The 26,937-nt window shown below is 45.6% G+C and overlaps 1 protein-coding gene across 1 annotated transcript in view; it reads left to right on the forward strand.

Annotated features, from left to right (window-relative positions):
- The window catches only part of LOC144798021 (polycystin-1-like protein 2), an 849,694-nt gene that overhangs the window by 690,007 nt on the left and 132,750 nt on the right, over nt 1-26,937 (forward strand). The window contains exons 31-32 of the mRNA XM_078668807.1: nt 3,616-3,844; nt 12,920-13,148. Of these exons, the coding sequence (XP_078524933.1) occupies nt 3,616-3,844; nt 12,920-13,148 (458 nt within the window). The remainder of the gene's footprint in view (nt 1-3,615; nt 3,845-12,919; nt 13,149-26,937) is intronic.

The following is a 26,937-nucleotide window of genomic DNA, read 5'->3' on the forward strand; positions in this document are numbered from 1 at the left end:
TGGCTGTTCGATCAGTAGCCGCCCCCACCTCCCCCCCCAGCACCTTGAGACCCTCACGGGTATGTAGTGCGCTAAACAAAGGACTGATTGATTGATTGAGGTGTCTGGTGGGTACCTGGAATGAGAGGTGATGGTTTAGATATGCTGGTCCTGCGTTGTGGAGGGCTTTGTGCAGGGGTGACTCCTCCATTAGGACAGAGGGACGTCGCCCCACTGCTTTCTTGCAGTGCGAGAGGAAGAAACATAAAATGGTAAAACCACCATTTTATGTTTCTGCTTCTCGCACTGCGAGAAAGCAGAAGTTCGTAGTTGGGGCTGGGCGGTCCTGCTCGAGGGCAGTGGGAGAGTGGCTAGCCCACTGTTGTAGGCCCTGACTGTTTGGTCCGCCTTCTGGGGCCACCAAACCAGACATGCACACTCTCCCTTTTTTTCTATGTAGGCTGCATGCCCGGCCAGCAACAGCAGGAGCTGAGGCAGCGGCGCATGACCCAGGGGAAGGTACGTTTTTAAAATTGTAATTACTATCCCGCTTCCCCCCGCGAGCCCGCGCGACATCCCCACCCGCCGCCATGCCGGCCGCGACTGCTTTTATTGGCTATATCAGAAATTTCACAGCAGGTGTTTGGTGACCCTATTTTTCACCGTGTGTATACCGTTGTGGGCCTTATTTGAGAAATACAAGAACTACAGAAAAAGAAAACACGCCGCGCAACACTCCCACATGCTCTGTACACAGTAGCTATTTATTTAACAAAAAGCTTGTATTAGACTGCAGGGACTAGTTGTTTCCAAGCATCTGGCATCTGCACACGCTACTCCTTCCCCAAGGCAATGCACATAGTTATTGCCTATGTATATTTTGCTACATTGCATTTCTATGGTTTTTCGCTGCCAGCCTGGAAATAAAGTTATTTATGAACTCAGCTGCCCGAGTTTGGCGGTGAATAGCGAGCACTTTTTAAAAATGCTTCCACGCATGTTCCCCTCACATGAAGGTATTGCCGCTCTGCACGCGCCGAATGGAGTTCCGTGATGGCGTGGAATGTGATCTAGTTGTGCGAGGATCTCAATATTTATTGCTACCATTTCTTGACTCTTTTAATTGCATTACTATTGATTCTCATCTATATTGAATAATTGATTTATTAAGCTATTCAAGAGCAACCACAGTTCTATATTGGGCGTTAAGGCCCTGGTTCCAGGTGGTTGTCAGGCAGACCCTGTCCATAGCTTTTGTTCATTGTTCAAATCTGGGCTTTGTAGCATGTTGTGTGTTAGGTGTTGCTTTGCAAATGGATGTTTCTGTCTATTTATGAATGCTGCCAAGAATTTTCCTAATGTGGCAAACACCAAATGTAGTCCTATTTTCCCGCCCACCTCAAACCATGACCCAGTCCAACCTTGTCCTTTTAAGTTGAGTACTACGTTGTTTGTTGAGAAATCTCAGACGTACACACCCCTAAATGTTAATGAGGCCACGCCCATGTATTGAAGACATTGCTTCTGTCAGAGTTGTTTAATCTTGCCTCGTTTTTGCTACAAAACATAAGTGAATCTGAGACCTACTTTGCCACACATTTTATCTGTGTCGCCACTACTTCCATGCCCATCGCCACCACCACCACAAGCTCTCACGAGATTGCCCAGCAGCACAGGTTCCCTGGACGTCAAGATAGTGGTTCAGGACCAATGTAGGGGCATCACCTGCTGGTTTGCCATTTTGCTGCACCCGGCCGTGCAGTGCCCTCCAAAATGGCAGCTCTCCCCATCCTGGCGGAGGGCCTTAGGGCATTGTCTGTCTGATTTTGAAAGGATCAGCAAGGCCATTACATCATGATAAATGTGTGATTGGAAGTGCTCTGATGCAAATCAGTTTTATTTTTCTTAAACCAACATTATCATGTTATGTACCGAAAGGGAAATTGAAGGTGAAAGAATCTCAACATGCCACGTCAATACCCATGTGGTTAACACTACAAAGTCTGATAAAAATTACACTCCAGAGACTTAAAAATATATATACATTTACACAAAATCACATGCAGACATGATAAAATAGGATCTGATCATACAATGTATCTTTTACAATACATTGCACATCAGTCCACTCATCAATCAATCAATCAATCATAGGCATTTATACCGCGCACTACTCACCCGGAGGGTCTCAAGGCGCTTTGGGGGGGGGGGGGTCCGCTACTGCTCGAACAGCCAGGTCTGGAGCTTCTTCCTGAAGGAGAGGTGGTCTTGGGTCAGGCGTAGGTCGGTCGGGAGGGAGTTCCAAGTCTTGGCGGCCAGGTGGGAGAAGGACCTTCCTCCTGTTGTCGCTCTGTGGATGTGGGGGACGGCTGCGAGGGCATGATTGGTCGAGCGGAGATGGCGTTTGGGAGCGTAGAAGTTGAGGCGGCTGTTGAGGTAGGTCGTGCCTTGGTTGTGTAGGGCTTTGTGTGCGTGGGTGAGGAGCCGGAAGGTGATTCTTTTGTTGATCGGGAGCCAGTGCAGGTCACTCAGGTGTCTGGAGATGTGGCTTCGTCTGGGGACGTCGAGGATGAGTCTCGCCGAGGCGTTCTGGATCCGCTGGAGTCTCTTCTGGAGCTTGGCGGTGGTTCCGGCGTAGAGGGCGTTGCCGTAGTCCAGTCGGCTGGTGACGAGGGCCTGGGTGACCGTCTTCCTGGTCTCGGTGGGGATCCACCGGAAGATCTTACGTAGCATGCGCAGGATGTTGAAACAGGACAAGGAGGTGGCGTTGACTTGTCTGGTCATGGAGAGGGAGGAGTCCAGGATGAAGCCCAGGTTGCGTGCGTGGTCTGTCGGTTTGGGTGCGTTGCCCAGGGCGGGGGGCCACCAGGAGTTGTCCCAGGCGGAGGGTGAGGAGCCCAGGATGAGGACTTCCGTCTTGTCTGTGTTCAGTTTCAGGCGGCTGGTCGTCATCCACTCGGCCACGTCTTTCATCCCTTCGTGTAGGTTGGCTCTGGCGGTGGCGGGGTCGTTGGTCAGGGAGAGGATCAGCTGGGTGTCATCGGCTTAGGAGATGATGTTCAGGTTGTGTTGGCGTGCGATGGCTGCAAGGGGGCTCATGTAGATGTTGAAGAGGGTGGGGCTGAGCGAGGAGCCTTGGGGAATGCCGCAGATGACTTCCGTGGCTTCTGATCTGAATGGGGGCAGGCGGACTCTCTGTGTCCTTCCGGCGAGGAAGGAGGTGATCCATTCCAGTGCTTTCTCCTCGATTCCGACGTTGCTGAGGCGCTGCACTAGGGTGCGGTGGCAGACAGTGTCGAATGCCGCGGAGAGGTCCAGGAGGATGAGGGCCGCTGTTTCTCCGTTGTCCAGCAGGGTTCGGATGTCGTCGGTGGCAGCGATGAGGGCGGTCTCGGTGCTGTGGTTGGTCCGGAAGCCTGACTGAGATGGGTCGAGGGATCCAGTCGTCTCGAGGAAGGCTGCCAGTTGCTTGTTGATGGTCTTCTCGATGACTTTGGCTGGAAACGGTAGGAGCGAGATGGGGCGGTAGTTCTTGAGTTCGGTGGGGTCCGCCGTTGGTTTCTTTAGTAGAGCGCTGATAAAAACAACATCAGTGTAAAAGTGCTGTGGTAATGCGCACCTCTTTTCTTCTTGTAGAAAAAACAAGAAGTCCAACGCCTGATAAAGGAATGAGTGAGAGGCAGCGGCGGAGTGACAACAACCGCTACCTGTACATGCAGCTGCAGCACGTGGAGAAGGAGCTGGAGATGCTAGGACCCCACAAATTCCAGAAACCCCAGAGTTACAACCAGGCTGTGCGCCAGGTGCAGCACATGAAGGGCTTTCTGGAACACCTGATCTTCTCATCGGGCTCCTCATGCGAGAGGTGAGTGCTTCTTCTCTTTCTTCTGTGTTGTCACCATTTTGCCAAGCTTTGTTGATACTAGGACCCGACAAATTCCAGAAACCCCAGAGTTACAACCAGGCTGTGCACCAGGTGCAGTACTTGAAGGGCTTTCTGGAACACCTGATCTTCTCATCAGGCTCCTCAAGTGAGAGGTGAGTGTTTCTTCTCTTTCTTCTGTCTTGTCACCGTTCTGCCAAGCTTCGTTTCCAGTCATACGCTCAACAACAGCACAAGACATGACGAAAGTGAAATGTAGTACAAGCAAGTAAGGCTTTGCACAGCACAAAAATAGCTGTAAGTATGCAAAGTGCTACTTCTGTGTGATTCAAACTATTATGACACATTTGACTCTGAAAAGAGAATGAGTTTCTATAAATGACAATTTTGACACAGTACCCTGTGTAAGTAACCTCGATGTACTTGTCGGTACTGTAACTTTCTAATCAGCCAGCAGAGGAACAAAGAGGACATGGGTTACCCAGTGCTTCGTTTTTGCAGAAAGTTGCAGGTTGTGGGTACCGCCACTCATTTTTGGGGATCAGGCCTAATTTCCATCATTAGGCTAATCCAGAGCAGGAGGGAGAATAGCAGAGAAGAGAGAAAGAAGAAAAGACAAATAGGACAATAGTGACAAATGGAGTGGGGCGGCTTATGAAAGAGGGGACAGATAGATTTAAGACTAGGCAGTCTTGGTAACTGGCAACTCTGGAATTCAGCAGCACTTGCAACAGGCTCTTAAAATACTTTGCACTCATTTTTTATTAAATTAAGCAGTGCATTCCATAAAGATGCCCTGGCTACAAGTGGCAAATCTAACACTTAAAGGCAAATGTATGATGTTACAACACATACATTTACAATGCATGCCTTTACAATGCAGTTTTTACATCGCAACATCCTTTACAACGCATTCTTTTACATAGCAGGCCATTACATCGCATTTTCAGAAACTACCTTTACAACGCATTCCATTACATCACATTATACCTTTACAAAGCATACCATTACATTGCATTTAAGGTAAGTGTTGGATAGTATAGGGGTAATAATTACTATTCTAACTCCAGTGAGTGCAACAGTAGGGTAAGTGTTGGATAATGTAGGGGTAAGAATTACTATTCTAACTCCAGTGAGTGCAACAGTAGGGTAAGTGTTGGATAGTGTAAGGGTACTATGCGTTGTAATGGTATGCGTTGTAATGACTTGCGATGTAAGGCCGGCATTGTAGTGACATGCATTGTAATGACATGCGTTGTAGTGACATATAATGTAATGACTGCATTGTAATGACATGCGATGCAAAGGATGTTCCGATGTAATGACTGCTATGTAGTGACTGCGTTGTAAAGGTTGTTTCCCCTTATAAGCGTAATTCTAAAGCCAGAGCCTGTGTTGCGACCCTTCCTTACACTGCTGGTGTCGGAATTCCGAGAATTAACATGCCCTCGATATTTGCGGCTCCTCTGCCTTCTGGACATGCAAATTCCAAATGCTACCTCTAAAGGGACACGTCCCTCCAAGCGTTGAGCACTAGTCTACGTTCTCTTCCCTTTCCCTTCCCTTATTCACCCCTCTCTTTTTCCTTTTTTTCCTTCCTCTCCCCCTTCCCTTTTTTTTTTATTGATACGGTGGATGAGGGTGGGTATAGGGTGGAGTGGGTGGTGGGAAGGTGGGGGGTTCTTTTCTGTGTTTCTTGTTTTGGAGTATGTTTCTGTTTTCTCCTCCGTTTGAGGGCCCGCTTCATGCCTTTACTTTAGGTAATATTGATCTTTGCGACCTTGTGGTCACATATGCACAGTCTTACGGAGCTGAGAGCCTTGTTCTTTGTGCATTGTCTGTCTACAAATTAATCAATAAAAAGATTTAAGCCATAAAGCCAGAGCCTGCCAGCGATACTGTGCATGCTTTAACTACTTATGCTAGATTCCCAGTCAACCCTTTTTGGGGATGTAAGATTAGCACCTCGTAAAAACATTGATTGTCAAATGCAAGCCCATTAACTACATTCACTGCATTGGGAGCTTCAGCCACTAGTTATTAGAGCACGTCAGAACCCAGAGTTGACTGAGTCATCCTCATCCCTTCTACAAAATTCAATAAAGTGTAAACACGTTCCTATCCTGTCCTTGAAGTCATGTCTCACATTCATCTGGACACCAGAGATGTTTTATCCTAACTAACTGATACATCTATGTCGTAGTCTAGATTTCCATACAATAAGCGACATGCAAACATTGTCAATCCCATCACATTTATTGTGTTTTACCTGATTGATTTAATGGGATTATTTTCTTTTTGCTTAAATTCCGCTATTGAGCATCCTAAAAAGATGTCAACATCTTTGCTACATAAAGGTTTAAGGGTGGATAGTAAAGAGAAATCTGTACTTGTATGCGAGGACGATGGATGAGGATTTACAAGACAAAGTGGGGACATCAAATAGTAGTTATTAGATTTACAGTAGTGGTGCTGATGAAGTCAACTCTGGGGATAGTGGAGATGAGGAAACGTTTTGTGTTTTTAAGTAGTTGTGCCCAAGGGTCATTTCGAAAATACAAAGTGTCCTTTGATGTCTTTTGAAAGTCTTTTAAATGTACATGTATGGTTCATTCATGTACATTCCACCGGGTGATCCTTTTGGAATTGTTTCACCACACAATATAAATCACATGGCCGTTCAATTTAGACAATACACAACAAATTCCAAATCACATGTAGCAAAGTCCTGAAGACATATTTTCCAAAACGTGGCAATCATTTAAAATTACCACTCTGAGATGTCGCTGCAGCCAGAATAGTGAAGGGGAGGTTCTCTTGAGAAGCTAAATCCCCTACAGAGGTGCAAAGAACAAAACAAGGACTGCATACCTATAAATTAATTATAAGAAGTCGGAGCTTTCAAGTTAATGATTTCCCACATCAGACCCTGTGTCCTCTCCCCTGCCACAGCTGGGTGTCGACTTTAAATCTGATAGTTTCTTTTCTTGACTTGGGGGAATAGTCACCATATTGCCAATGTTAGGCTCCACTAAGTGATAAGCAAAAAAAGCCTTTTCTAAAATGTACATAAATTAGAAAACCACACTTTCTGAAGTAGAGTGGAGTGTATTGAAAGAGAGTATGATCTTGGGTTGGGTGAATGAAAATAGGGAGTATAGAGAGCGGTGGAACAGTCAGATCATTTAGGTTGTCAAAAAAATAAGTTATTTATATATATGTATATTTTGGTATTTCTAAAGTTTGAACTCTGCTGGCTAGTAACTGAGTGCTGAGCAGGGGCCAAGCCCTAGTGTAAATAAATAGGGATCAGGGATAGAGGGAAGTGGTAGAGCTGGTGAAGGGAAGTCAGCCTTTCTGAGGTAGTGTGCCTTGAAGAAGTGGCTTTCAGTATTTTCCAGGATTGTAAGGATGTTTGCACTGATCTGATGTCAGAGGGATGTTGTTTCAGGTCCTAGGAAGTAGGATGAGAAGACTTGTTTTCTTGTTTTTCCTCTTGCAGTGTTTAACTTCAAATCTGGCGACTTTGAAGCGCCTTGTCTGGCACTGACCTCAAGATGACATTGTTAACTTGTTAGACAGGGGTATTATTGTAGAGAACTTTGTATGTGATGTAGCTGATCGTGAAGATGATCTGAGATTGCAGGGCAGACAGTGTAGATTATTTAACATGAGAGTTGTCACATGGTAGTTAGATTGTAGAAAAGTAATGTTCAGGAAAGATACATTCTTTTCCTGGATTGCAAGTAGTGTAGTAGGAGGGATGCAGTGTCCTAAAGAACCGATGGAGAGCTGCATGAAGGCAGTGTCTGGGTGTAAGTGACACTGGTGAGCTACAGGGCAGATGTAAGGCTTGGAAAGCGTCCAGGGTTACATGCCAGAAGCAGGGGGAATGTAGGTGCAGAGACGGTAAGGTGTTTTAAAGGGTATCTTGACTGAATTTATGAGAATTGAATGAATCTGTAAGAGCAATGTAGTTGACAGAGAAGAGTATGGTTTATGGATTCAAATCAGGTATGTGAGAATGGGTTCAGTGAGAATTTCCTTCTGGAGATAGAAGTGGAGAGTATGGGCAATGAGAGTAAGAGGGAACTATGTTGTTCAAGCTGATGGTCAGTGCACCACATAAGGGCATAAGGGTTCACAGGTTTGCATTGGATTTTTTGGAGTGTTTGCGGCATTGGTACATTACAGGTTGTGATATATTTTCACCTTCCTTTTGAGGTTATTTACTGCCAAGATTAATTGTTCCACTTCCCCTGTAGAACTGCTCTGGTGATGTTGCCCCGAGGTCGGTCCCAGGTTCTGTAGGTTTTCAGGGTCTACATATGCACCTTTAACAGGGTCTGCACACCTACTCACACTCTCACCTTAAAATCATAAGTGGAAAGCCCAATAGACAGGCCACTATGTGAAGTAATGTTATCAAGGAAAAGAGAACCTATCAATAGCCTTAAGAGAACAGGCATGAATAAATGATCACAAATAAATATTAGCTTCCTCTTCTATCTCCTGCCACTACACCCCAATAGGAGTACATAGGGGTTATCTCAAAGTCACTCAAACAAGCACCTCTATTAAAATCCGATGTCAGTATGAAGAAAAAACACAAAACATTCATAATTTCTAACCAAACTATATTTGCTAGCACTTTGTCACTGTTGCGAAGTCCACCTTTTCTACCGCAATCTAGGAAATCAAGATTCCCCAGACTGGGGTGGAAGAGAAGTTGCCACTTCAGGTTGCACAGTGTAAGGGTACATTGGTTTATCTGGTATGGTCAACACTAGGTAGTGGGATATGTCAACTAGCTGTTGTATCTCTTGTTAGAGACAAACCATGTGTCTGCAGACCTGGAAACATTATCCTCTGGTTTCCTGGCGTATAATATACATGAGGGGAGATTTTACCACCTAGCTTCTTATCTATGCTAGAACCCCAGGATATTTCAGGTGAGCCCCACTGCCCCCAAATCTTTCCAGGTAGACCATGATGTTGAACATCAATAGGCTTGAACACTTCCAGCAGGACACTCCCACTGGCCTCCTAGCAGACAAACGCTGAAACCAGCAATTGCAATTCCTGGCAGCAGGGGGAGCAATAACGTCACATGGTCACAAGTGTAATTGTAAGCAGTGCTTATTGAGTTTAGCAGTGCAAGCATGTATTTTTTTATGATGGTTAATGTTACACTTAATCCTCATTATATGAAAACAGTGATACGACCCATCTGAGATGGCTATCTACGTTTTAGAGGTGGCAGAACGGTGAATCAAACCTCAGCAGTGTCCCTGGTTTTAATGACATTGTTATTTGTGGCTTTGGATTTGTCTTTTTTCATTTGTCATCTTTCCCTTTACAGCCAAGTCATACACTACAGTGACTCCCCGGGTTGATTGATGTGTTAATTAATTGGTTATCTTTAACATCAGATGGCACAGCTGTCCTGATAATGCCACGAGGCATTTTGCTACTGCTGTACATACGATTAAAGCATCTATCCAGAACATTTGCTGTGAAGGCCTAGCGTCATAGCTAGCATTAGTGCAGAAGGAGCAGTGGCACCGGGGCCCAGGTGTTTGATGGATCTCACTAAAGCTACATTATGACTGTGTTTTACTAAATACAGTAAATAGACAGGCTTCCTGAACAAACCGAAATTCAAATCCTTTGATATGTATAAACTGTAGGCGAGAATAGAGAGGCATTATGCATGCATTTGTGAGAGAAACACGTCTCTAAGACTGAGGATCTGAGCATGGATCTAAATATGAAGGGCCCGATTAACAAAGGTAAACTTAGACGTTTGGTCTAAACTTAGACCAGACTTCTAAGATTAGAACTTTGGGAATTCACAAAGAACATTTACCAGTGGCGGCCGGCATGGCTCGCGGATGGCAGGGTGGGTCGCACGGGGGTGGGAGTCGAACAGGGGGGAGGTAGTGCGGGGTGGTGGACGGAGTGGGTTGTGCAATAACATAAATACAAAAAAGTAAAATAAACTTACCTTGCCGCCGGGTCCCGCGTCTGCTTCTGCTCTCCTCTCCTCTCCTTCAAGGAACAGGAAGCAGCCACCTCTGACCAATCACAATGATGCAATGCAGCGTTGTGATTGGTAAGCACCCAGGCTGCCCTGACCAATCACAACGCTGCAGTGCAGCGTAGTGATTGGTTTTGAGCGTCCTAGTTCGACACTCAACCAGGGAAGGAGGCCTGGGCTTGTTCTCCATGCAGGCTGTAATGTGCCTGAGATTGGGTGAAAGGGGTCAAAGGATTCCACCAGGAAACTTACCATGGGAAGAACTGATCACATGCAAAAACGTTTCAGGAGAAGTAGTTCATTGGGAAAATATAGACTGAGGAAATTTAACCAACCTAGACGTGAAGATCTTTAGAAATTTCAAGATGGGTACATTTTGTTGAGAATGGAACAAACATTCAAACTCCTTTAATGACTACGCTGCGTTCAGTACAATGTAATAAGGAGGCAAACTGGAAAGTATAAAAGACAATTACTAGGTTTGACCATAAGGGTGACAGATGATGTCAACACTTTATCTGTCTGTAAGAACTTGTTTATGCTATTTTGAAAATGTAGTACATTTTCATGTAACACATTAAGGGGCAGATTGACCAACACAAAATCGCACAAAGCAGGGCAAAGTGTTGATAATTTATTTACTTTCCAGAGCAAAACGGTATTTGAGCTGGAAAGTTGCCATAAACTAACTCAAATAGTGCTTTGTGCTGTTTGCATTACTTAGAAATACCTAAAAACTTTTGTTAAAATACCATGAGCCTCGTTGGGTGAGCTGTGACGCTCCAGCAACTCTCCTAAAATCTTTTTAATTAATTGGTGGTAGCCCCGCCATCCTGGGGCCACCACAAATCACGGGAAAGTTTTGGGCACTTTCAAGCCCCACAGGGCATTATGGGGTGAATATTTTATTAGTGGCTCTCCAGCTGAGCCATGGAAAGCTGCTGCCTTTGTTGAAGCAGAGTGATTTTGTGCTTTGGGGCATGCATTTTCTTTTCTTGGAGGGGGTGCCCTCCCCTACTTGGGCACCCCTGCGTGCCTCGTTTGTGGGGGGAGGGGAAGCAGCCCAGGGAGCTCACCCCTAGTTGCCACCAGTCAGCTCCCCAAATGAGCAGCACTTCTCCCGCTGTCCGTGTGAGCCGGCAGCTCTTCTCCCCTGCCCACTGTAGTGGCCGCCCGCACACCCCAGACATGAGCACGGGGAACAGGGCAGACTCATCATGGACAAGGAGAGTGCTGCATCACTCCTCCATCCTTCTCCAGGCTTCCTCAGGCCCAGAGTTGGGATCCTCAGCCCTGCCTCCTTCTTGTGTTCCTCAGGGGAAGCGCCACAACACTCCTTGTTGTTGCTGCCATCAGGGGTCTGGGGGAAACGTCGTTTACAACGCGGTGTTTACACCGCACAACCTTTTCCCCGCAGCTATTACAACGCAAGTCGTTACTACGACTTGCGCTGGATGGCGCTGTGGGATAAGGAATGTTTTAATTTTATAGTCCAACACCTTCCCTGCTGTTACGGGGACTGGTGTTGGAATATAAAATTAAAATATTCCTAAATCCGCGCCCTCCAACGCAAGTCGTTGTAACGACTTGCGTTGTAAAATCTGCGATGTCAAGTACCGCGATCTAAAAGATCGCGTTGTACTGACATACATCCGGGGTCTGGAGTTGGGGAACCCGGGCTGCCCAATCTTTAAACCAGCTTGGGCATTTCAGTCCCCAGGCTTACTGGATTCTGGGGAAGGAGGACCCACACATGCTCCTTCCCTCCAGAAAGAAAATTAACAATTCTCTGTACGGTGAACTCTGGGCCCTGGCTCATCTGAGGGGTGCTTTAGCAGCTGGGCAACGGAGCTCCACGCTCCCTGTGATCGCTGGGGAGGGTCAAATGTCAAACCTTTCTTCTGCTTATATCTCTGGCCAGTTGGGCCATTTTGTCCATTTGTGGGCTAATTTTGCTGCTGCCGGAGAGCCCTAGCCACCTGGAGCACTTTTCTTAGGCCTTCAAGTTGGGAGGAAGCTAATTCTACTGGCTTCCTGCAACAGCCTTTGTGATTTGTTTCCTCTGGAGCTTCTCTCCTCCTTGGCACTGAAAACCAGTCTTTCCCACAGCAAGTCCTCAGGAGGTATAAGAAGACTAACTCCCTTCATCCTGGGAAGAGCCCCACTGGTCCTGGGGCAACGTTAGTCCGAGTCTTTGGTTCAGATGGATATCAGGGGGTTTCTCCTTCCAGTTGTACATGGCTGCCACCTCCAGTCTCAGTGTCCAGCACAAAATCACAACCAAGAGAGGCCTTTGTTCCTGCTACTAGAGAGAAATGTTATTAACTAGGAACGTCAGGGTCGCAATAGGCTTGGGCTCTGATCCTGAGCTGAGCCAGAGAAATATGACAATCCTGGATGAGCCAGAAACTGTACAGATTTCATTTTGGAATTTGCAGAATTGTTTTTCATGCACAGGTTACGCCCCAATTCAATATGTCACTGGTCTTTGTAGGCCAAACGGAAGCAGTAGTAAATGGAGTGTCACTGCAAACAAGACAGTACACCACTCTGACTTTACCTATGAGTGTACACCAACATTCTGAGCCCTACCCCAGGTCAATATCCAATCCTGCAGAGTTCCCTTGTCATCAGGCTACCTGTGTGCAGTTACTGGGCTGTGCCCCCTACCGCTGCTGTGTCACAGCAGCCTTAGCTTAAAAGGCAAACACTAGCGGTAAACACGCACAGTCCATTTACCATAAGTTTACTGTGGGTGAGTCACCGATTGTGAGGGTCACACACAGTAAAAAGGTCAAAAAACAGGTGGTCAAAACGCAAAAAATCTGGGCGGATTTGATGGGCAGAATCCATTTCCTTACAATATGGGTCAGTGTTCCTCTCTTCCCCTAGCAACTTTGGTTACTGCACTGTATTGCACTATTTTCTATAAATCTTCCTCTATGTTGCATAATTCCTCTGCTAGTTACTTTTATTTAAAGCCTGTGTTAACACATTCCTTTTCTTTTGCTCTGCAGATATTCCCCAACCCCAAGCCTTTCAGGAGACAGCAAGAAGAGCTCTGCCAAGGGCCTGCCCTGGTGGTTTGTTTTCATTGGCTGGGCCCTCATAGCGATCACCAGCGGTGTGTCTGGATTCTTCACCATGCTGTATGGTCTCCACTACGGCAAAGACAGCTCCATCAAGTGGCTTATCACCATGGGAATCTCATTCTTTGAGAGCCTGTTCATCACCCAGCCTTTAAAAGTAACTCTTCAACAAATAATTGCTCTGAAAATATTTTTACACATGCTTCCTTTGTCACTCTTACCACTGCATATCTTTTTATTGCTGGGTACCTCTTGCTTCATTCTCTTACCTTTAAGGGTCATCAGTAAGCATGGGCGGATTTTGCGGATCCACGATTCACGAATTTGCGGATTCACGGATCGTGGATCCGCAAAATCCGCGGATTATGCGGATCGGCGGATTTGGGGGCGGGGCTTCCTCGAGTGTGTGGGCGGGGCCAAACGGACGGGCTTCCATGCGAGCGCACATGCCTCTTGTGTGTATAAAAGGTCAGAGACCGATCGGAGCAGCAGATTAAGAGACAGAAGCTCCTGGTCACAGGAACAGCACGGGGATTGCGCTCGTGAAAGTCAAAGATGCAAATGCCTCTGGCCAGCATCACAGAGGATTTTCGATGGTATATTTGGGAAGAAGGCACACCTGCCCAGCACCCACAATGCTCACGATTGTTTTTGGGCTGATGAATGAGTCACTGAATTTAAGCTTCAACTAGGGCACATGCTTTATTGATATCTGCAAGTGTTCCTCGAGTGTGTGGGCGGGGCCAAACGGACGGGGCTTCCATGCGAGCGCACATGCCTCTTGTGTGTATAAAAGGTCAGAGACCGATCAGAGCAGCAGATTAAGAGACAGAACCGTTTGTCACCATCATGAATAATTTACGATGGCGCCGGCAAGCTGCCAGCGCCATCCTGCAAAAGTTACTTAATAAGCTTCAACAGGAAGCTCCAACTGATAAAATAAAGCAGGCGCTCGAGCCCCTGCTTTATCTTATCTGTTAGAGCTTCCTGTTGAAGCTAATTAAGTAACCATTTGAGGATGGCGCTGGCAGCTTGCCGGCGCCATCGTAAATTAGGCATTAGGCTTGAACTTTTGACCGCAAAATCCGCTCCGATCGCGGATTGCGGATTTTCGGTGAATTCGCGAGAGTTCGCGGACCGCGGATTTACCGAAAATCCGCAAAATCCGCGATCGGAGCGGATTTTGCGCTCATGCTTAGTCATCAGACCTGGAACAGATGTGGCAGCACTTTACGGAATCACTGCAGAGAGAGATTGGAGGAGCAAAGAGCATGCCAGCGAAGAGTTGACACAAACTTCTGAAGTGTCTAAATAGTTTCCACTGCTGAAATATGGGGAATCTGTCTCCTATGAATAGGTCTAGCATAGGGATCTCCAACTAGTTAATCACGAGCTACCGGTAGCTCACCGACAACCTGTCAGTAGCTAGCCTCCCAATGGCCACATTTGTACCCTGTCATTGTCATTTTGTTTATTTTTACGTCTTTTGGCCTCATATCAGTTCTTGCCCACTGTCACATAATCCAACTGCTCCCATTGGCTTTTAAGCTTGGCTGGGAAGGGGAGGGATGAGGCGAAGCAGATAACGTGTTAGACTGCCCATGGGAAACTGCAACACCTGCCTTCTGCTGTCTGGGTCCGCACTTTGATCCTGCGCGACTTCTGTGGCCGACGCGGCAGCCTTGGAGGCCACAGCACAGGAGGTGAAAGGCTCGCCATTCTAGGCACGATCAGAATGCCGGCATAAGGTTTTTACTGTGCGAGTAGATCATGCACTCCCTCTTATTTTCAAATCCAATTTTGGCTGAGATCGGAACTAGTTTGAATGATCTGTGTGCTACACCTTCACTTGTGTCTACCAAACACCGTATGGCATGTACATGAGGCTAGAAAACACCTGGCTTCTAGGACAAGGTGTGCACTACTTCAAAAATGGTATACAACCGTTTTTACAAATTTAATGCAATAACATCTAATTGTTATCTGTGTTTTAATACAGCTTCACAGAAATATAAGCAATTTAACTTCTCCTGACAGTTTATCCAAAATTATATGTTTTAAAAAAAAAGGTAGATACAATTGTCAACAAACAATTAAACATTTGGGTAATCCATGTCCTGAAATGTTGTCGAAATGAGCCCAATACATTTTAGGACCCTCGTCCCTTAGTCAGGGGCATATCTGTAAACAATATATACAAACAAAAATATATATGAGTGCAGTAGTGGATCAATACATGATTTTTACTTTCTTCATCAACAACCCAATCCTAATTGTGATGATACTTATTATTCATTATGTTGTGGCTATCCTTTCACCATTTGTGACATGCCGCAATCATTGTCATTGTCAAAACGTTCCGACCGAACAATGTGTAGTTGTGAAATCATCACCACAATATTTGAAAACATAGTCCAAAACGTCCCAATTCGAATAAACCAATGTAGAGAAAATTGCCTCATAAAACTACTCACACATAAGGCAGGAAGATCAAGATGATGGTGAAGCAAGTGCCTCGGTTGCCTCAAGATAGCTGAATAATACTGTGCAACACAATGAGAATGCATTGTTTAAATAGACATCACCAAGTGAATCACTACATGGAAATTGATAGGTCAATAACATACCGGAAGGTGTAAACCAAAAGAAGATAGTGGAGCCTTCCGGTTATAGCACCTAACCCAAATAACTCAACATTATTAAATTTCCCTAAGTATTAGTTGAAGGGATTTGTGTGCACACTGATTGGCACCCACCATCACAATGCTAGTTCAAAAGAGAACTTTTAAACAGTATACATAAACGCACAGGTGCACAACACAAGTTTAAACAGTAAAAATATGGTTCAAAGTCCAATAACCACAGGAATAGCGTTCCTTAGTTTCAATTCCTTTTTATTCCAAAATACGTGAAGAAAAACGATTGTACAGCCGGAGCGTTTCGTCCACTAGGGACCTCTTCAGGGCTGTCATGGAAACATATATACATACAATTAAAAACAGATTCTATGCTCAGCCGAGCATTAAGAACCAACATTTAAAAGATCTATTCAGCAACAAGGTTATATATAATGAATTATTCATGGGATGTCAAGAACATCAGAACAGGAGCTAATTTCAGTGATAGATATCAAAAACCCTATATGCGGTGATATATATCTCTCTCTTTCGCTGCTTTCTTTTTTCTCCCCTAGAGCTCTCCCAGGTATGTTACTAACAATGAAAGACATGCATTATGAATACTAGAAAACAAAATGTTATGATCTTAAAATATGAAATCATTATAATGTGTAAAATCTTTTTAAACATGTGTGTAATCTATCACTGCATATAGGGTTTTTGATATCTATCACTGAAATTAGCTCCTGTTCTAATGTTCTTGACATCCCATGAATAATTCATTATATATAACCTTGTTGCTGAATAGATCTTTTAAATGTTGGTTCTTAATGCTCGGCTGAGCATAGAATCTGTTTTTAATTGTATGTATATATGTTAGTTTTCATGACAGCCCTGAAGAGGTCCCTAGTGGACGAAACGCGTCGGCTGTACAATCGTTTTTCTTCACGTATTTTGGAATAAAAAGGAATCGAAACTAAGGAACACTATTCCTGTGGTTATTGGACTTTGAACCATATTTTTACTGTTTAAACTTGTGTTGTGCACCTGTGCGTTTATGTATAACATACCAGAAGGTCTTAGAATATATTCTGCTGCCTGTAAATGTGATGGATCACAGTTAATACTTCTCAGATATCAATATCAGATTCAGTATAGCACACACACTACTAGAATTAAGCACTGTGTGCTGATCAACCAAGCTTACCAACAATCTTCCACCGACGCAACTATACGGCTTTCCCTGCAAGATGCAAAGTACCCAGGCTTTGAATATTACCAAAGCGCAATCTCGCTACGCCCAGTTTCTTCTAACAAATCACACAATCAACTCACCGTTAAACACTAACACTCCGAGCCTCCCAGGATTTTTTTTTTTACTTGAAATGCTCAGCGACCATCTTATAAAAAGATCACCTGGAACCTACATTTCACGTGAACGATAACGTGTTTTCGGATGAAAACCGCTCAATCCGCAAATACGCGCCATCTTATAATGGAGTGCAAAGTGATTTTCAATAGTGGAACAATCTAGTAAACATGAAAAAATGTAGCAAAATGACACGAGCACACTTAAAGCCCCGATAATTGTAAATTCAATGGTCATGCCAGCATTCTAATCCTAGAGGTGAAGCCTCTTAGTAATACAACAGAGTTACGATAAGTGTCACTTGTTTTTGAATGAATACCGTTCAATCCATGAATACGAGCCATCTTTGAAGGGACTATGCACAGTGTTCTTCAATAGTGGAACAATATAGTAAGCATGTGAAAATGATGCAGGCGCACTTAAAGTCCCAATAATTGTAAATTCAATGGTCATGCCAGCATTCTAATCCTAGAGGTGAAAGCTCATAGTCATACAACCAAGTTATGATTGTAATCATATAATGTCATACAAAAGAGTCCTCTTAGTCATGCAATAATGTTATGAAGTTATCATGATGGCTCCAGAGTCCTCAGTTTAGTTGTGTTTGAAATTCATATAGCATGTCCACTGTACAATGATCATGGTATGTGAAACAACAAATTATATACTCTTAACAGAAAGCACTCATGAGTGGCCAGTATTACAGAACATATACAAGAACAGCATACACATGATTCTCATCCTATGTATCATAATCTCTATGGTGGTAATGTTGATAGAGCATGTGTGTGAATAAGTATCTTTATGTGTAAGTTATCCCAAGGTGTAATATGCGTCTATTCTTCAATGTATGTACGTTTTAGGATTTGATTTTGTTGCCATTGGTATCTATCAGTTGTTCATAGGAAACAGCTAATTTCTAATTTATCGTTGAGCCCCTTTGGTTTCAAGGTGTTGAGTCTCTTAATTCAATAGGTTTCTCTTTGTAGTAAATGTTTGTTGTTGTCTATTCCTGTGACGTTCTGCACAAGCTCTATGATCTGCAATTTGATTTGAGCAATGGTGTGTCTGCGTTCTGGCCAATGAGTGGCAGGACTTGCCTTTGCAATGTTGTTCTGGATTTTGCTCTTATGTTCAGTCATTCTGACCTTGACCTTTCTCTCAGTTTTGCGTTTGTAAAGCATCCCACATGGGCATTTAATCGCATACACTGCATTGCATAAGGTTTGTGGCAGAAAGAAACTTTTTTTTTTTTTTAAAGATACCTGGGAAATGTTATATTCAAGGCATCGTAGACCTGCAAGTCCCTGAATCTAGGGATCAAGAACCTAGCCCTTGGATGACTGGTATTCACAACACTCGCCGGAGTTGGAATAGTTAAGTGTCAGAAAGAAAAAGTTTTCTTTCTTGAGTCCCCTCACTCACCAGGGTTTTCCTATGGTGACATGCTTCATCATTGGGGCCATCCCAGTCCTCTACGGACTGAGGCGTGCTACGACTTGCGGAATTACGTAGGAGCACTGAAGTGATGGACTATGTGTAGTGCAGTCAGTGTAGTGAAGTGGAGTGGGTTTAGAAATGAGTTCAAACTACCTATCTAGTGGGCGATGATGATTTATTCTTGCTCCTTGAAGGTATGATTAAAACCGGGGTAGAACACTAGGGGTCCTAATTACAATGAGTTAAGTGTACCTAGTAATTCGAGTCAACATGTTTCGAGCATTGCCCAAGCTCTTCGTGAGAACTACACAGGGACCAGCCCTGTGTTCGCCACTCCTAGTTGTGCTCAAGTGAGGTAAAGTCTTAATAATTAAATGCTGCAACAGTAAAGCATGCGTTAGTACATACGTATATTGATAGTCACGTAGTATCTGTAGGGTAGAAAACACACACAATATGGTTAAGGGGTTCCAAGGGCCCCTTCGAATTTACATTGTAATTTCTGTAATCTTAATCTCTGCACACAAAAGACACAGAATGTGAGGTTTTTTAAAGCATTCCCTGTGCCTTAGTCTATAATAAAGGATGCAGATTGGCGTGTTTTAGGAAAAAGTGTCTTTAGTTAAGAACCGTGAAACTGGCACTCCGTGACACAACACACACACAATGCAAAAAACAGATAATTACATACATTAATGGGGACCTAGCTTTGCCCCATGGTCGCAGAGAGTTGTTGGTGTCTCTTGAATCTAGTTGTGAGGGAGAAAATGTGGGGAAAAATATTGCTGTGTTAGTGGCTATTTAGGTAGAAACTCAAATCAGATTTTTGCCGGTTCTGCCTGCAGTCCGTCGTCTCTCAGGACCTATGGGAGTGAAAACGGGCACTTACTTGCTCATAAAATACGCTGGCTTAGTCACCTACACTGCAACCTCCGGACCGCATAGTGGTGAATGCAGGTCCGGTTCCTGCTTATAAGCTATCATTTCCGCATTGTCAATGCGGAAGGCATAGTCTGCTTGGGGGTATCAAAAATGGTCGTCAGCCTATGGCAATGGCGGCGGCCATATTGGGAGTATGTCACACACTCTTCTGGGCGATAAGTGTGCAAATACTGCTAATGTTTTCATTAAATTAGTTTATGGGAGGTGTCGTGAATGAAACCCTCCTAAAAAGTTAATTTTGAAAATTTACTGAAAAATCTGAAAAAACGTTAGATTAATATATACATGGTCTAGTAAATCCATGTCTGCCTAATACATTCTATATATGACCCCTCTCATTGGAAAAGCACTCTCCCCTGAAATTAGATAGCACCACCATATTCATGGCCTTAGTTCGTATCGTGGAATCATTTCAAAACTAAAAGACATTAAAAGACACACACTCACAGGGCCTGACATATTATTGCTGGATAGCCAGTTGGTAAACATGTGGCCCATCCTGCCAAAACTGAAGGTTTTGACCAAAGATGAGTGTCAAGGGTAATTTGTGAGGAGCAGCAAGACAGTGTATCATGGTTGTTTTTATGAGAATTGTCCCCACGGTATGTCATCATTTAAGCCATGAGTATCAGAGCGCAATTTGAAAACCCAACATTGCTCTTTATCAAGCAGTTTCTTGTCAATGTGTGTGCGATTCTGAATGGTTTCGAGCACCACTCACCACATGTCATTCGGGGTATGTTGTTTTTCCAAGAAATGCATAGTTATTTTTGTGTTGGATCGTTTGCACCTAATACTGCTGCGGTGCTCTACTATGCCTGTACTGACCGTCCTATTGGTCATTCCCACATAGTGCAGGTTGCATGTGCAGGTGATTAGGTAGACTACACCTGTTGTTTTGCAGTTGGAAAAGGGTCTCAGATCCCAAATTATCCCATTGTTACAAACAACTTGTTTAGTTGCTGCGGTAAGATGGCAAACGCTACAGTTTGTACATGGGTAGTGTCCTTCAGGAAGGGGGTGTAGGAGGCAAACTATGCCTTCTGAGCCTTGTATGTCTTTGGGTTGTGTGTGAACAACATTGTTCCTGAGATTCTTTCCTTTTCGGTCGCTTAACATGGGCTGTTGTAAGTTCAAACCTCCACTATTCAAGGTTCTCCAGTGTTTTTTGACAATTTTTGTTACTTTGTCTGAAGCTACGTTAAAAGTTGTTACGCAAATAGGTCTTTTGCTTTTGGTAATTGGATCTGCCGTCTTGTGTTCTAGCAGGGCATCCTTGTTGTTATTCGAGGCCCTTTTTCTAGCTTGTGACACAATATGTTTGGGGCAGTTTCTATGAAGCAGTTTGGTGCTCAGATCCTTTGCTTGTGTGTTGTAATCCCTTTTCTCTGAGCAGTTTGTCTGAGACGCAAAAACTGCCCAAAGGGAGGTTATCCCTCAATTGTCTGGGATGGAAACTATCGTACCTCAAAAGACAGTTTCTTGCCGTAGGTTTGAAATGCGTGGTTGTGATAAGTGTCTCCTCATGTACTTGTATGTTGAGGTCTAAAAAAAAAAGAGGTGGGACCGTCTCATCGTTACTGTGAATTTCAGAAAAGGGTCTTGTAAATTTAAACAATCTAGAAAATGAGTGGCTTCAGATTCATCTCCCTCCCAAATGAGTAGGACATCATCTATGTATCTTTTCCATAGGTGGACATGGTTCAGATGTGGGTTACTTGGTTGTAAGATTTTTTGCTTCTCAAGGTGGTGGACGTACAGTCCAGCCACACTCAGCGCGAAAGTACTACTCATACTCGTACCATGCTTCTAACAGTATAGAGTGTGGTTGAATTGGAAGAAGTTTTCTGTCAGTGCTAGTCGACAGCATTCTAGTACCACATGTCTGGGTGTATGGTACTGCCATGTTTCTTGGAAGAGGACCTCTTCTAGGATCTCTAAAGTCTCTTTGTGGGGGAGACTTGTATATAGGCTTTCCACATCTAACCCTACAAGAATGTGGGTGAGTGGGTTGAACTGTAGATCTTTTAGAAGACAGAGAACGGCTTTGGTGTCCTGAAGGTATGTGTCTGTCTGTTGTATTAAGGGACGCTTTGCCTAACTCTTCCTACCTGCCAGGACCTTGACTTCTGCTTGCTGTTGACAAGCGCTGCATCTCGCGGTACCCGCTCCGCGGGTCCCGCTTCGTGGTGTCTGCTATCCCTGGCCTGTGGACCTAAGGAAGGTTGGCCCCTCGTTGACTGCTGTGGGTGCGTGGGTTGGAGCAGGGCTGCGAGCGACGGGACCGGGACTACATCTCCCAGGAGTCCTCGCCAGCCTGAACCCGTGTCACCTGGGCCGCTCTCCCTGCTTGCCCCGCCCCACCAACAAGCTTAAAAACCCCTGCCTCCTGCTTGCACTTGGGACGCTTTGCCTAACTCTTCCTACCTGCCGGGACCTTGAACTTCTGCTTGCTGTTGACAAGCGCTGCATCTCGCGGTACCCGCTCCGCTGGTCTCGCTTCGTGGTGTCTGCTATCCCTGGCCTGTGGACCTAAGGAAGGTTGGCCCCTCGGTGACTGCTGTGGGTGCGTGGGTTGGAGCAGGGCTGTGAGCGGCGGGACCGGGACTACATCTCCCAGGAATCCGTGCACCTGGGCCGCTCTCCCTGCTTGCCCCGCCCCACCAACTAAGGTCACTACATTAACCAATCGACATCCCCGCTGCGCGGGAGCGTCCCGGGAGAAGACCGGGACAAGGGCGGGCCGTCTGTGGCCATAGGAGGATGGGTTGGGCCCACTCTCTGATAACCAGCGTGAAACCATCGGACTAGTCTGTGTAAAGATATCGTGAGCTGTCTTCTTGAGGAGCTTCTTATACGGACTGTAGCATAAGTACCCCTCTGTTTCTTGAGCGGCTCAGTTGTGGTTTACAGCGTTCCTGCTCCATCCTCGTGCTGTAAAGACCACAAAATATGTCGTCACTTCAAACTACTCCCCCTTTGAATCCTCTCCCGCTCTCGGTAGGGGTTGCAATCTTGGGTCCTTTAGACAAGTATTTCACTAGGGCTACTTGCTATATCGATAGAGAGATCGCCTTAGCTGAGAGACGCGCTGAGCGCAGGCAATCTATCGAACTTCTCAAACTTCCCCTAGAGAAGCGGGCACCCTTGGGCTCTTTGGTATCGGTCCCCTCATCTCCACCAGTAACCGTGCCAGACTTGATTGTTTGTCCTCCCCTGGAAAAGCTCCATGGAACATTCATGTCGCTCAGTCCGGTCAGGGTGGAGAGTATGTCAGATCTAGATCCCCAGCCCGGAAATGAGCTCTCGGTCTTAGTCTCTACTAACATTCCTCCCCCCATGCTTACACAAAATTCTACTTCTACTAATGAGGAATTTACTGCTTTACCAGTGGTGTTACCCCAGGTTGTTCCTAAAATCCCCCATACTAAAAGGAAAAGGATCTCTAGTCCCCGAAAAGGTTGTCATCCATACCACTCAAGAAAATTAGGAAACTTGGAATAGGAGCTTCTCATAAGTTCAAAGGGGGGGGTTTAGGCGGTGTTCAGTCCAACAACGGCGGGGTGTCTCCTGGAGAGTCACTAGTTAAACCAAGCGACACTCCGGCGATGGCTTCTGCCGTGATTATACCACCAGATACACCCTTAATCACCCAGATAGAGAAATTGATGAAATCTCTACTGACCCCTATTGTAGAACGAGTCAAAAGGTTAGCGGATCGTTTGGACAGCTTTGAACAAGCAACTTTAGATAACTTTTTCCCAACTAAATCCTTAATTAAATCACACTCTAGGATTGGGGATAGTGACATAGGGGGGGTTCAAGTGGCTAGGACGACCTCTACCATTCCACAAGATTCCTCCAACACAAGTGGATTGGTGAGTGGGGTTCGTGTGCCAGAGTCTCTTCCTTCTCCTGTTGTTACTGCTAAAGAGGGGCCTCGTAATCCAGGTCAAACTCATAAGAACAATCCCCATCTACCAGACCAATTAAGGACCAATAAATCCAAACCCAAGAAGCACTTAGCCACCGAGGCCACTGGCACTATTAATACCTCTAAATCGATGTACCTTGGATCCATCAATTGCCACGACCTAGCCCAAATTGGAACGACTAGCTCTGTTCCTCCCCTCACTAGCCAGCCCGATACATTTCCTCCGAAAATGGCCCGCAGAATACCTCCCATGGATTTGCCCCCTGACTGCCATCCCTTTGTTGCCATCCTTACCAACGTACCACCCTTGTTGGTTGGGCAGCAAGAATCCTTCCAGACTCTAAAAAATAAAACCATGCACTGGTTAAGGATTAATAGACCATTGCCCAGGGAACTTGATGGGCTGATTCTTGGTGTCAGAAGGGTAGGGTGGGTAGGTAGCGGCTATAAGCGCCTCAAGGGGGACTGTGTGGTAGTTAATTTCAAGGATCCCAGGGTAGCTCAGCTAATTTCAAATCAGAATCCAGGTACTAGTAGTACTGGCATTGGAGTAGTTGACTTGACATTTTTTTATCCGAGATCAGTCGACAACCGCTTTGGTACCGCTCCGGTTGACAGATGCTATTATAACCTTGCCCTCCCCGGATTTGACCCCTTCTCTGTGCCCTATCAGCAAACACCATGGTTGGGGACTTATGGAAGGACCTCAGGCTATTGAAACGATACCTTCTCTGGGGTAGTCCCTTCAGCCCCGGGCCTGAGTTCTCGGTTAGATCCCTGTCTTTTGGAGACCACTAACATTAGTGGGACATCTATCCCTACTGAGGGTGGCCCCCAGCCTCAGGGCGGAAATCTTGGCAGCGGGACTAAGTGGGGAACCAGTGCTCCTTGCTCATTCCCTGAGGGGGAGCAAGCATCTAACCTTGTTCCCCATGTAGAGCCAATTGCGGCCGATCCTGTTATTAAGATTCTCAGCTGGAATGTTGCTGGGATTACAAGGAAGCTGGCTGTTCCGGACTGGAATACTCTAGTGGAGGGTTTTTCCATCTGTATTTTCCAAGAAACCTGGAGCAGGGAGCCTTGCCATAAGGTAGGAAATTCATCATTTTTCCTGCCAGCAGTCCCATCCCCTTCTGGGAAAGGTCGGCCCTCTGGAGGTCTTCTTATATGGGTCGCTATCTCACTCGGCTGTCAGGTTATTCAGCGTGTGACCGATTCACTTGATCTTTTGAGCATTTCTCTCAAGGGACCCAAGAGAGGGCCAGCCCTAGACATTTTCAATATCTACGTTAGGGGCACCATGGGAGGTTTATTCTCATCTACTGTTTCAGAGCTTGAATCCCGGTTAAGAAGGGGCTCTGATCGTTTTCATGTTTTAGTCGCAGGTGATTTTAACTGCACGTTTGAGCCTCTTGGATTGGAGGACTCCTTGGGGACTATTGATGATGACAACAGGAGAGGTATACCAGCTTTATCCTTACCTCCTGTTAGAAGGTGGTCTCAAGTGGCAGTCCAAATTTACTCCTTAACCTTGGAATTCGATCTTAGGGCAGTGAATGATAGGACGTCCCTGGACCCCTCTGGAGCGCATGCCTACAATAGGGTGGATCACACGTCTAGAATACATTACATCCTCCTCGATGTAAACTCCTGGGGCCACTTGCTGGACATGGAGGTCCTCCCCTCAGTAGAGAGCGACCACAACCTACTCTCCCTTGCTCTTCGTCCTTTTTGGACAGAGTACTCGGGGGCACATGCGTCCCTCTCAACGCTTGCCCATCAGGAGCTTCATCCTTCCAATTGTGGTAGGCGTTTAAAATGGAGTAATATTAGCATGGATAAAGAGAAAGTCCTATCCATTTCAACACTTCCGGCCACTGCCCAGTCTAAGTTAGTTGAATCCTCGTTACATCCAGAGGAAGTATCATTGTTTTTTTGTGTTACCACCAAGGCTTTGAGTGAACTCTTTTATCTCCCCAATAAGGCCCTTCGTGTTGATAAGTGTAAACCTAGGCCGAATCCTTATGGATGGTATACGAAAAAATGTAGGGAGATGAAAAGCTCTTTGATTCTCGCTGTGAAGAGCAAGTCCCTTGCCGATATACGAGTGGCAAGGAAAAATTATTCATTGACTGTGATCGTAGCAAAGAGGGAATGGGAGGGTCGCTTCTGGGAGGATCTGAGGAAAGCAAGTTTGGAAAGGGATGCTAGAGGTTTCTGGAACCTGATAAGATCTAGGGACAGGCCAGATAGTACATTGATGACGTGCAACATCCATCCTCAGAGCTGGTTCAATCACTTCTCATCCCTCTATGTTGCAAGCGACTCTCTTACTAATAATGCTCCCTTACTAGGAATTTGCACAGCGGGTTTGGAGTATGTTCCCTTTACTGCTAGAGAGGTGATGGATGTAATTAAAACCCTGGTACCATTGAAAGCAGCAGGGCCCGACGGGTTACCTGGAGATCTATTACGGGCAAGCCCCAGGGAGTGGGGGATTCTTGTTTCATCTTTGTTAAATGCCACCAGTGAGGGCGCGCCCATTCCTGAATCATGGAAGGGGGCCGAGGTTATCCCGATATTCAAGAAGGGGTGTCGGGACAACCCTGCCAACTATAGGCCAATAAGTCTTATCGACTCCACCCAAAAATTGGCGGGGAAGGTGATCCTGCGAAGGATGCTCGAGTGGATGGACGACAATAACATCTTGTCGGACCTCCAAGCTGGGTTCCGTACTGGCACTGGGACCATCGAGCAGGCCTTTAGACTAACTCTTCTCGCTGGAAGGTGGTGGTGCTGGGAGGGGGCAGTCTTTATTTGGCCTTTATAGACTTAACGACTGCCTTCGACCTGGTCCCCATGGAGAAGTTATGGAAGGTCTTGTTGGACTTAGGGTTGCCCTCGTATATTCTCTCCCTATTGGTAAAACTTCACGATGGCAACTTTGCACAGGTGCGCTGGGGCACGAAGGGTGAAAAAACAGAAAGGATACCTGTGGGAAGGGGTGTCCGACAGGGATGTGTCTTAGCGCCCACCCTGTTTTCGCTTTATGTAAACGGCGTGGTTGACCATTTGCTTGGAACTCCCTCGGACGCTCCCTCCTTGGCGGGTAAACGGATCCCTACACTGGGTCTGCAAGGTCTTTTAAATAGTTTTCAGGAGTTTTGTCTGTTGAGAGGGTTAGTAATTAACACAGATAAAACCAAGTTTCTGGTTATGAACCCCCCCAGGAAACTTGGCAGACTTCCGACCCTGAATTCCGAGCCTTTAGAGAGAGTTTCCGAATTTGACTACTTGGGTATCCGCCTTAATGACTCCCTTTCCTGGAATTCACACATCTACAAAATGCTACTGGGTCACAAAAGGGTAGGAGGTTCACTTCTCAAGAATCAACGCTCCTCATCTACGAAACCCATCGCCCCAGTAGTGGAAATATATAAAGTGAGAGGGGTCAGCGCCGCTCTATACGGGGCGGAGCTGTGGGGTACCTTCAACTTCGATCCATTAGCCAAATCAGAGAACAAGTTCTTGAAAGACCTGATGTGCCTGCCACGGAGCACTCCAACTGTGCCAGTGCTATTGGATTTAGGTTGTAGACCTATCAGGGATCAAGCACAGCTTCGCCCTTTGCTTCTTTGGGCAA

This window comes from Lissotriton helveticus, chromosome 12 (assembly GCF_964261635.1).
Source record: "Lissotriton helveticus chromosome 12, aLisHel1.1, whole genome shotgun sequence".
Lineage (NCBI taxonomy): Eukaryota > Metazoa > Chordata > Amphibia > Caudata > Salamandridae > Lissotriton > Lissotriton helveticus.